Genomic DNA, 12,514 nt, shown 5'->3' with positions numbered 1-12,514 from the left:
GTTAAAAAAAGGTCAGTGATACGGCGTCCGTTTTATTCACTCATTGGCCAAGAAGGCCGTGGCTTTTAGACCTAGATCTTTTACCAAAACCTCATTCTCCCACTTGTCTAATGAGAAATTTCCCAACCAAAAGCTTAAGCCTGCATCCTGTTCCCATAGGATGTCCTCTATGACTGACTAAAACTAACAAATTATTGGAAAAAACTGAAAGCTCTTCTAGTTTCAAGGAAAATTGTATTAAAGTCACGTATGCCACAGTATGTATTATATTAAAATACCTGTGCAAGATAAAGCTCATTCTAAGATTTTACAGATCCTGGCGTTTCTTCAGGATAGTCTCTCTTAAGCAAACTCAAAGTACAAGCTTCAGCTTGATCAAGAGTGATAGGAGTAAGTGGGGCAGGTTTTCTTTTGTCAGCCCTATAGCATAAAATCTTGTAAAGCAGTTTCTCTAAACCCACATCTAGTCCCTATGCCCATGCTAAATCCTAAACTGTGTACAGCAAACCAAATATGCATAGTCGTTCTCAGTGCTTCTTGTCTTTTGAAGATGCTTACCAAATTGCCATCACTTTAATTACAGAAGAATTTCTAAATTTGGTGAGTTATGCACAAAAAACAGTTACGGTTTTCATAAGAAAAAGCAATCCGCTGAACCAATAAATTGTTAATACAAAAAAAAAATGGGGTGGAAGATGTATAATTTGAGGCATAGCTCAAACTGAATGTAGGGGTGAGCACTTAGAATAGATTAGCAACTAGAAAATATAAGACCTTATTTCTGTTTATATTCTGTTGAGGTGAAAAGTGCTTGGGTAGGCATAAACTAGTTTGCCAAAATGCTAAATCTCGGAATAATTCAAAGCAAGATGAAGTTCAGCTGTAAGGCACCAGTACTCTCTGTCAGATAACCACTGGACCCAAGAAGGTATAGGCTTCTTACAAAGAAACTGTGATGGCAACAACTTAATCCTGTGTTCATACTTCTCTGATTTACAAGTTACACCTCCAGTGCATTTGGCTGAAAACAGGAGTACGCTTTAGTGTCCCGCTTATCCTCGACCTTCTAGTACAGAAATGTGTCTAAATTAGAGGTGCTTTTCCTTCCAGCATAATCACATATTGTTGACTTCAGGATTATTGGACAAATATATGCTTAAATAAATGTATGTTTACCAGATTTCAGTTCTCTAAAATTGATTGATATCCATCAATTTTAAGTTTTTATACAGGATGGGATATTTCGTTTGTTGACAATTTGTGGCGTATCTTATCTTCATGCTCTAGGGGAAAATATTGTTCATTTTAAATTCTTCCCTTTAAAAGTTGCTTTTAGCACAGGATTAGTAGGAAATTTACTGGCTGGCTTGGAAATTCTGGCTGGCTTTTCCAGATTACTTGAGTTTAGTGCCAAGGGTTGTAATTGACTTCTCTGGTGTTGGCATTATTCGTACAGTAAGATGGAAAATATCTCTGAGGCTTGTTGGATAGGAATATGCACAAGAAAATTAACTGAGGCAGAAATAGTACTTTTCCCTTGCCATTTGGCAGTTTACAAAGATGGTATTTTTTTTCTAGCGCTGCTGGAGTTAACATAACTTCATTTTCTTCACTCTTTGAATCATATTTTTGTCTGGACAAAACATCATCATTCTCTATCTTCAAGAATGTGAGCCCTGTGGGAATAACTTGTGAATTAGAAAAACTGCATTTTTAATCCAATCCAAAATGGCAGTTAGTTTAAACAAAAAAAACAAAAACTAGGGGTTTGCTGATGTTAAAATCTAGCTCAAATATGACTTCAAACAAGTTGAAGTTGCCCATATGCAACACAGAAAACAAGCTTTTCAGATGTCACTATATATATATATATATATATGAATGAATAACTAGGATTCCATCAATGTCAACTCTGATCTATTCTTTTCTTTTCTCCTAACAAAATTATTTCAGGAAGTTATCACCAGCTTTCCATCAAGCACTACTATCTTTCTGTCGGATGTCAGCAGAGAGTCGTTTGGGATCAGAGGTATATTTCCCTTATCGTAAACAGAATACCCTTTTTTAATCTTCATTGACTGACTATCATTAACCAACTAATACCTCTAGCTTTTCACAAGACTTCATATACATATAAATTTCATAATAATCCTGTGCCCAAGTTAAGAAACAAGGCGTATGATTTGGTGAGATTTAAATAGATTCTAATTTTGAGGTGTATTTATGTTCAATCACTAGTGATTATTTTTTATCATTCTTGGAAAGTGTAGTCTCTGCTAAAAAATGTTTTAATAAATGAAAAAGTTTGCATTTCAGACTAACACAGCTGTTACTCTGAAACATTTCAGTTGCTGCGTCTCATAAAAATAATTGGATTTTAGGTGTCTCGGATTGCAGATAGTGAAAAAAGTGTGATGTTAATGCTGGGACGTTGCCTGCCACACATTGTTCCTAATGTGCTGCTTGCAAAACGAGAGGTGAGAATCCAAAAATGTTTTCTATTTATTATTTTCACCATGTTGCCATTTTGTTCATTTTGAAGTTGTAGTGTTTTTATTTTTTTTAAAGTCTGTTACTTGCAATCATATTCTTACTTTTGTGCATGCATCTCTGCTCCTAGAGAATGGTTTCACACCTCTGTCAGGTGAGTTCAGTAAAACTGCATGGTGTTTCATAATATTTCCTTTTATGCTTAAGACACCCATGAGCATTCTGCAAGGCTTAACTGTTACTGTAGGTCCATCTGTTTGTTACTAACTTTGATGTTTTATATTAGATAGGCCTATTATTAATGAGTATTCTTTTTGAAGCAGTTGGGATTCAAGTCTACTGATATTACAGTATGGGATTACTTTGTCTATCAAAAGATAGCAAGGATTAACTCAAGTTCATTTGGAATGTTAAATACTTTAACAGAATAAACATTTCAATTTATTATTCAACAATTTAACTTTATGTGGAAGAAATTACTGTTCAGTCTTTTTCAAGATTAAACTAATCTTCCATATACTTTGTTTAAATTTGTAATAATAATTTAAAATTAAATGAAGATATACGATTAATCTTGACTATAAATAGACTTGGGGTTCTACATATTCATGGATACTGTGGCAAACTCAAATAGAGTAAAGGAAGATAGACAACCCTGATGTGGATGTTTGCATTATGACTTCATTGTAAATGTTACACATAATCATAACTACAAAAAAGTCAAGCAATAGATGGTCAGTTTGATTTTTTACTACTTGGAGGTAAGGTTTGGTCTTTTTTAAAATGTGAGGGAGAATGTTCACTATTCCAATAATGACATTCAGTTTCAGTCCTTATCTATGGGACCTACAGTATGGTAGGTTTATAGTAATGCATTTGGCTTAAACCCATAAAAGGCTTTATCGAAAAATCCTTAAATCAAGAAATTTGTACTGATCCTTGAATGACATACGTTTCTGTAAATTGAGTGGTTTTCTGTGATTGATACAGTGCAATACCAACATGCATGGCATCTGAAAGTTTCAGAAAAATTATCCCAGGAAAATCTTTTTATTGAATATTCTGTATAATGATGCTTCTGTTAAAATACCATTGCAAAATCAGTCTTTGGAATGTGCCAGGATCAGTGCTTAATTTCTGATGTTTGCAGTTCTGCTTGGCAGGTACTCCAGCTTCTTTTCACAGCTTGTAGCATAAGCGGTGTAATGCGTTAATATTTTTCTGACCTGTTTAGCCTCTTTCCTACCTACTTTATTCTTGCAAAATCTAAAGGAATAAATCATTAAATGTATTCTTGCATTAAGAAAAATCACTTCAGAGTGCTTCTGTTTCAACATGGTAGAAGACTTTACAAGAAAACTGTAACTATATTGCATGGAGAGTTTATGCTGTATATTTCATTAAAACTTTTGCTGTAATAGGTATTAAGACAATAGTTTCTTAAGCGCAGCATTCTCTGAGCTAGGATTGGAATCTAGAGGAAAGATTAATATAGATTAACATCAATAGTTTTATGAATATTAATAAAAAGAAAAGGAGTACTTGTGGCACCTTAGAGACTAACCAATTTATTTGAGCATGAGCTTTCGTGAGCTACAGCTCACTTCACGAAAGCTCATGCTCAAATAAATTGGTTAGTCTCTAAGGTGCCACAAGTACTCCTTTTCTTTTTGCGAATACAGACTAACACGGCTGTTACTCTGAAACCTATGAATATTAATATTATAGTAGTGGCCAGAGGCCCTAAATGGAATCAGGGTCCTGTTGTACTACACACTTTGCAAGCAAAGATAGATATTGTCCCTGTCCAAAATAAAAATTGACCATTTAAAAAGGTTTAGAATAAAATTTATAAATGTTTGACAATGAGTTGGTTATAACCAAAACCATGTTTAAAGTATACAGTAATATTAATTTTGGCATTTTTAGTGTCTTATGCTTCCTGGTATCTACTGAAGGCCCAAAATATCAAATTGAAAATTAGTACTTTATTCTGTTTTGCAAAAATTGAGTTCTTGTTGGCTAATTTGGCAATATTTAGATACGTATTCAAGTTTAGCAAAACTTTAGAAGTCATTTCAAGGCATACCTTTAAGAAGCCCACTTAAATCTTTGTAGTAAAATGAGGTCTTGATTTTAATTCCATCAGCTTGGGTTAGAAGTGCCTAAGGGTAGCAACAGTTGCTTGCTGGGCAATCACTTAGCAGTGACCTAATGGTTAAGATATGAAGTAATATTGATAGTTTCAGAAAATTATCTGTGCTGCTTTGGTGGCTATGATTTAGGCTCTTGTGGCAAGTAAGATAAAGAGGAAGGGGAAAATTAAGGGAGTCTTGAGCATTCTGGGTTGATAGCTGACATCACCAAAATTTATGTTTTAAATCGTTTTTTAAAAGATGAGCTCAACTAGATAATAAAAACAGAAGTTTAACAACTGATAAAATACTTGAACACCATTCAAATGAATGAAACTTTGCATTTTGATATTTTGCAAATTGCTATTCATATTTTTTTTTCAATTGCGGATTTCCAGATAAGTTTCAAATACAGGTAATTGCTTGAAAATACACTCGTCTTGCATTGCACTCAGACACAAAGTATTGTTAGCCAGATGCTGATTGGGCTGAGATGTAATGTTTAGGATGTCAAGATTTCATTCTGCAAGGACCTCTGAGCAGGTATAGGGCCTGACACATGGCATTCCTTGCAGGAACTGGGCCTGAAATAATCTGTGTTTGGAGATATTTCTTGGATTGGCTTTATTAATTTTAATGAAACATTTAAGCTGGTTAGCAGCTGTTCAACTGCATTGATATTTGGCTAGCAGTAATACCACAAAAGGAGATTTCTTTGACTAAGTCATAACTAGGGAACAGCGATATCTCTCTAAACCCTTGAGTAAGAAAGTACTTAATGCAGATTTAGTCAAAACTCAATTTTTTTTTCACCCTTTATAAGACATAAATATAAATAGTTCCCTGTGTTGAACTGTGGCACTGATCATGACATTGCTGTGTGTATGCTCTCCCATTGACTGCAGTGGGAGTTCTCTGAGCAGAGTGCAGACAGGAGAAAGCCCTCTGGCTGTAGCATCAGGATCTTACTGCTCTTAAACTTTTTAATTAAAAATGAATAAGCTGTACTTGAACCTTCATACCTTTAAATTAGCAGACTGCATTGTTTTATTAACTGTAGGTTAACTTCAAAGATTTTGGTGGTCTGTAAGTCTGTGTACATAAAATGTGTACAGAATTGAGGGAAAGGGATATAGCTCATTACCTTTCAAAGAAAACAGAAGACTCATCACTGACTTTTTTACCCTTATCTCTTAAAAACAAACATTTTTAATTCAAATTACCAAACCTCTGTGCCCAACTTTTTGCAAATCATTCTCTTCAAACAAGGTTTCATGTAACCTACAGAGGGCAGCAAAAACAGTTATACAGACAGTGCAGTCAATGATTTATTGAAACTTCTCACATTTTGTCACAGCATGTTGCTGTCTTGTGTGAAGTTGATTTCTGAAGAATACAACTCTGGTGTTGCTAATTATTTTTTCTTTATGAAAATGGGGAGGAAATGCAATGCTAAGATCTTACACAACAACCAATGTAGAAGGGGTGCCAGTCTTGACAATCTGGGAAAATAACATAAAATATGCTGTATATTTTAAAAAGATTTGCATGAAGATGTAGAAACTGCTATTTACAGATGTGTTGAGACACTTTTTCATTCTCAGCCTTTTTCAGGAACTTAATTCCAAAAACAAAACTCATATGGGCTGAGATCTTGTTGATATCTTTTTCAAGCTAATCTCTGTGTTTTGGAAGTCTGATTAAAATATTGGTATTGTTTTAAAACTTTCAAAATGTGGTATAACAATCTAAGCATCTAAATAAGTGGCTAGATTTTCAGATACAATACACTAACCTGACAATCTGGCCACTTACTTTGATTCATAAATATAGCTGTGGGTGCCTAACTTTGGGTTCCCAAATCTGAAATTAAAATTTTGGAGTAGTTTAAATAACAGAAAATAGTCAAATGTGCCCAGATGCTGACTTAATTATATGTATCTGGAAATACATGTATTGATATTTATGTAACGTATTTGAGTTTGTTTCAGTATAGTACCAGGTTGTCAAACTCCCAACCTGTAGACTGGTTCTTCTCTGCTTAATGTACTTGCCTCCCTCATCCCCTAATATCACCCTGTAAATATGATCAAATATAACTGTCTTAGACCGAAATAGACCTTTGAGAGGTCTGAAGCATCCCAGTTCATTTCAATGTCATGTTAACTCTGAAACTTGTTCCTTTAATGGGGTTATCTTTTCTTTTTGAAATGTATATATTCATAAATAAATCTGAGCAAAGTTGAATTTTGCTCATTAGTTACCACAGCTGTATGCATAAACGACACATAAAGGATGTAAATAAGTGGTCATAAGTATCCTATATCAGTTTTTCCCCCCATTCACTCTTTAATTATGCAAACCTCCTAGTGGCATCCCTGACAGATTTCCTGTGGATTAGTGGATCGTGTTACCAGCCCACGAGCCATAATTAGGAATGTAATAATTTGACATACCTCCCCCCATGTTGAATGTGTGATTAAATGGTGTCATTCATCGAAAAACTAATACAAAGGTGTAGAGATAGAAATATATGTGAAACACTAGCATGGGATAGCAGTAGTGTCGCATACACTGCAATTGATTATTACAATCAAGCAGGTTTTATTTCCTCTACCCCTTTTTTGGAGGAGTTTCAGCAAAAAAGTTGCATACAACATCATTTGAGCATGTAAACATACATGAGTAGAGAAATCTAAAAAATATGTTTCCCATCCTATCCTGAGGTAAAAACACTGAAAACAAGGCACATTAGTTTTACCATGAGGTAAACTAGGCAAGGTCAATCACTGGTGGGACTATCGCATTGACCTCACCTAGTTTACTTTGTGATAAAACTAATGTGCCTTGACTTCACTGTGTTTTTTACTTTGGAATAGCTCATGCGCATAGGTTATCCTCTGGTAAAAACACACCTTTTCTCAGCATTGAAAACCAGGCCTCTGACATGTGATTTTACATTTCCACTTGCATTCATCATGTCACCTGTTTTGGGAGTTGGGCAGTGACAGTATGCTCAGCAATCTAAAGGGAGAAGTGTCTCACTTCTGAAAACCACCTCTTCTGGTAGTGTTGACTGGCATCAATAAAAGTTTAATCCAGTCCTCTTTAGCCAGAGATAGTGCAGAAAGGAGGGACTTATCAGGGCTGAACAGGGGCATTGAGGACCCCAAGTATAGAGCAGATGAAGAAAGTAAGAAAAATCTTTGAAAATCACTATCTTCTCGCATTTTATCTTTTCAACACAAGTGGTATTTCTTCCTGAGGAAGGCAAAAAATTATTTTTAATAACACTGGAAGTCCCTCTCCTTGAATGCTAGGCACTATATATAGTCTCCATAGTGCTAAACAGCTTTCTCTAACGTTTTTTGTTGAAATTAGTAGCCTGGGAACTTGGCTTTGTGTGTTTCCTGCTTGGAAAATGTAACATTTTCTAAAACATTTATTGTGCCATTGTTGCAAATCAAAAATCTTAGATGCTTATGGTCTTTACTGAATAAATATCCATCCAAAACATAAGAGCTAGTAATAGAAAGAAGTTTCTGTCTGTAGGATAACCACTCCTGTACAACTGTTTTCTCCCTTCTCTTTTCTGATTGACTGGAGAAGAATCAGCCATTTTTCAAGACTTTGAGAAACTTCACTTGTCCTGTGCTATCCACATGCAGCAACTATTTAACTCCTCACATCCCCCACAGGAAATCACCTCTTAGCTCCACTTGTACCCTCCCACTCGTCTCCCTTCATTAATTATATGGGAAAACACGATAAGACACCACTACTCAAGAAGATTTCTCACTGTTTCTCCACTCCCCTTAATAGAAGGAAGTATAGAAGCACTGATTCAACGATGCAGAGAACGCTCGATTCTCCCATAGTATGCACGAAAGAATGTGACCAATGGACAAGGAAACACAACTAATTCCATCTGCTATAATAACCAGCTTTCTGCAAGGTAAAGAATTAGCCTTGTATCTGCCCCATGTCAATGGTTTTAGGTTCCTCATCAGTCTTCCATACAAGAGAAAGTTAATATCTAGGTGTATATTAATCTAGGTTTTATCCTGTGATACCCATTGAGTTTATAAATGATTATTTTTATCAAATTTTTCAGTTAATTTAAAAAAAAAATTTTTTTTAAAGGAAGCTTTAGACAGAGATTTTTCTCCAGGTACTTTAGATCAGCCAGATGAGTGGAAACTCCACAGATCTTCATCTATCCAAAAGACCATCATAACAGTAAAAGATCCAGCATGCTAAAAACCCTATTCCTCCTTTCTCAGTAGTTTTTAAATAAAACTAAATATTCTTCTACACAGATCAAGGAAAGCTGAAGAATTAATGGGCAGAATATCAAGATAACATTGGCATATGGCAGACTGCAGGAAAATGAGACCAGAATATTTTTTTAAATATATAAAGGTCTTTCCAATACACAGTACCCATTGTAGGGAAATTGTATCCTACATACTACAAAATCTGATCAAATTTTATTGTCTTGAAGAGATCTCAAATTTCTGTATAGTGGTGGATACGCTGGAGGGTAGGCATAGGACAACAGAGGGACCTAGACAAATTAAAGGATTGGGCCAAAAGAAATCTGATGAGGTTCAACAAGGACAAGTGCAGAGTACTGCACTTAGGACAGAAGAATCCCATGCACTGCTACAGACTAGGGACCGAGTAGCTAGGCAGCAGTTCTGCAGAACAGGACTTAGGGGTTACAGTGGACGAGAAGCTGGATATGAGTCAACAGTGTGCCCTTGTTGCCAAGAAGGCTAACAGCATTTTGGGCTGTATAAATAGGAACATTGCCAGCAGATCGAGGGACGTGATCATTCCCCTCTCTTCAGCATTGGTGAGGCCTCATCTGAAGTACTGTGTCTAGTTTTGGGCCCCACACTCAAGAAGGATGTGGAAAAATTGGAAAGAATACAGTGGAGGGCAACAAAAATGATTAGGGGGCTGGAGCACATGACTTATGAGGAGAAGCTGAGGGGACTGGGATTATTTAGTCTGCAGAAGAGAAGAATGAGGGGGGATTTGATAGCTGTTTCCAGCTATCTGAAAGGGGGTTCTAAAGAGGATGAATCTAGACTGTTCTCAGTGGTAGCAGATGACAGAACAAGGAGTAATGGTCTCAAGTTGCAGTGGGGGAGGTTTAGGTTAGATATTAGGAAAAACATTTTTCACTAGGAGGGTGGTGAAGCACTGGAATGGATTACTTAGGGAGCTGGTGGAATCTCCTTCCTTAGAAGTTTTAAGGTCAGGCTTGACAAAGCCCTGGCTGGGATGATTTATTTGGGGATTGGTCCTGCTTTGAGTAGGGGTTGGACTAGATGACATCCTGAGGTCCCTTCCAACCCTGGTATTCTATGATTTTACGAGCTAACACTTTTTGAAGAAGGGGGAATATGACAGCCATCATGGTAAAATCTGTTCTTTTTTTGTAATACAATTTTGGAATCCACTGCATCAAGAAATCAGATGCTTATTTTTCCTTTGTGCAGTACAAAACAAAAATATACAACAAACCCTTTAAAAAAAAAAAGAAGACTATCAGATTTTTAAATGTGGCAAAATCCCAGAGTCTTTCGTATATAAAATAAAATCTAGCATTCAGAGTTCTAGAAGGGAATAAATCTTTGAAGGAAGAAAGTTACAAAGGGTATAGCACAGCAGCTAAATAAATAAAAGGTAACTTTAACAAAGTGCACACATTTCTGTCTTGGCCTATAAAAAGTACCTGGTCACATCATTATCTGACACATATAGTAAAGGAAATAACAAAACTGGCCAAACCTGCTCATTATATACCCCCACTCTCCTTTGGATTTTGCAAGAGTAGATGAGACACTCCCATGTCCCCTCCAGTCTGTAATGAATAAGAACCTGTTTCACTTATGGTTTTCCAAGCTGTACCTCATTTGGGATAAATTTTACCTGTAGTTACCTCAGTGATGTGTATTTAATGTATATACGTGTCTCGTTGAAATCCTGAGGTGAAAAGCTGCATAAGTGCAAAACATTTTTATTAAATCTGCCTCAAAAATCAAACTGCAAAGATAGCTCTTCCATTGGCAGGAATTGGCCAACTTGTACAACACGCATAATTTTATAATAAAATCTACTATCAATAGAGAAACTGAAAAATCAAGAAAAGTGAGCTTGTATCATTGAAATGTTATCCTTCCCATCATATCTCTAGTCTGTCAATATCATTTACTGAATTAGAAAAAGTTCCCATTCAAAAAGTCTGATTCAAGCAGAAACTCAAGTCTCCATGCAAAGTTACTAGAGCAGCAGTGTCTTCCAATTTCTGTTCTTTATTCTAGCTTGCTCTTCATTGCTTGTTAATCTAAAAACTGCTAAATGAGCACACCAAAGGGGGAAAACGAATTACTTGCATGTTGCGAGCCCTTTTCATTTTTAATGATGTTATCTCAGCAGACCCTTCTTTCTCTGTCTACCCTACCATGAAGTTTCTCTCCCTAACCTTCATTTTGAATTAGGTGGTAGTTGTGCTGTTATCAAGTGGGGGCCTAAGATGACTGAGGTCAAGGAAAGGGATTTCCAGTCCATATTTTTAAAAATTGTTTCCTCTGAGAATGAATATCATCAGATTTTGAGGGGCGGGGAGGCTGTTTACAGTAGTAGGAACCTCTTTCCTCAAAATCTGATGATATTCATTCTCAGAGGAAACATTCTCAAACAGAAGTTTGTTTCTGTGGGAATTTTATTGCTCTGGGAAGAGAATTCAATTTCAAATTTTTCCTTTTTATTGAAAAATCCCCTTTTTAAAAGCATACCGTACTTCATATAAATACCATAGGGGCCTGTTTGTGCAAATTCTTGCACCACGTATTGCTTTGACACTTTGATTCAAATGTACAATCAAAATTGTGTGAATGGGACACTCTTTTTCTCTTTAAATCCATGTTGACACAATTAGCCTCTCAGAATGAGCTTTGTGTAAGCTTTAAAACTTTTTAACCAACATATTTTGTTCAACTGATTAAAAGTTCCTGCAGATAATGTAAATTAAACTTTAATCATCACTGTCCTAGAATTATCAATAGAGGTGAGCTGCAAATATTAATACTAATAATCTTGGTAGGGTTTTAAATTTTATGTGCTGAATTCTTGAAATCATGAAAAGGAGGCATTTAGCGCATAATTTTCTTAAGTTTTTTAACATTTTCAGGTCACTTTATAAGAGAGAGACTTCAATTAAAATGTCTTCTGTTTCTGTTTTGCTGTTGTGAGGCTAGATATATCATTTCACTTTCTTCTGCCATTAATGACTATTTGCCCAAAGCATTTTTACTTTGTTTGGTTTTTCCTCCACCCACAATTTTTTTTAGGAATTGATTCCACTCATACTGTGTACAGCCTGCCTCCATCCTGAACCCAAAGAGAGAGATCAGCTCCTACACATACTGTTCAATTTGATCAAACGACCAGATGATGAACAAAGGTGTGTGTGTTGGGCCGGGCCATGGGGTACTTTTTCTTATGACAGAGAAGCAGGTTTAATGGAAACTGGATGCTCTTACATGGCTATTGGTTGATTTTCATTCAGTTCACATTGTATTAACAAACTAATGTGGACTTTGGGACTTTCCATTTCTATGATTTGCACTTCCATGTGTAATTTATAGTTACTGAAATGTAAGAATACACTCTGCAAACTTCAGTATAATATTTCAGTTCCTTTAAGAAAAAAGGTGAACTGAAATGTTTTTTTAAATAAGCTTAAGATCATAAATCTAATACTTGTGTAGATATATTGATATGCCAGTCTTTTAAAACTAGTTCCCTCATCACTCACCTGTCAAGACCCCTAGGTCCTTAGTTTCTCTCCAATATGTAATTACTTTACTGACACC

At 35.7% G+C, this 12,514-nt stretch overlaps 1 protein-coding gene across 3 annotated transcripts in view; it reads left to right on the top strand.

The window, feature by feature from the left end:
- The window catches only part of RELCH (RAB11 binding and LisH domain, coiled-coil and HEAT repeat containing), a 122,147-nt gene that overhangs the window by 46,211 nt on the left and 63,422 nt on the right, over positions 1 to 12,514 (top strand). For 2 of the 3 annotated variants that reach the window (XM_084618704.1, XM_084618703.1), the window contains exons 9-11: positions 1,954 to 2,029; positions 2,382 to 2,477; positions 11,990 to 12,102. In XM_084618704.1, the coding sequence (XP_084474830.1) occupies positions 1,954 to 2,029; positions 2,382 to 2,477; positions 11,990 to 12,102 (285 nt within the window). Of the gene's footprint in view, positions 1 to 1,953; positions 2,030 to 2,381; positions 2,478 to 8,458; positions 8,581 to 11,989; positions 12,103 to 12,514 lie in introns of those variants that run through there. The other variant, XM_084618705.1, reaches the window with a different exon arrangement.

Source organism: Lepidochelys olivacea (genome assembly GCF_965140295.1).
Source record: "Lepidochelys olivacea isolate rLepOli2 genome assembly, chromosome: 2".
Lineage (NCBI taxonomy): Eukaryota > Metazoa > Chordata > Testudines > Cheloniidae > Lepidochelys > Lepidochelys olivacea.
This window is presented reverse-complemented; position numbering and strand designations above follow the sequence as displayed.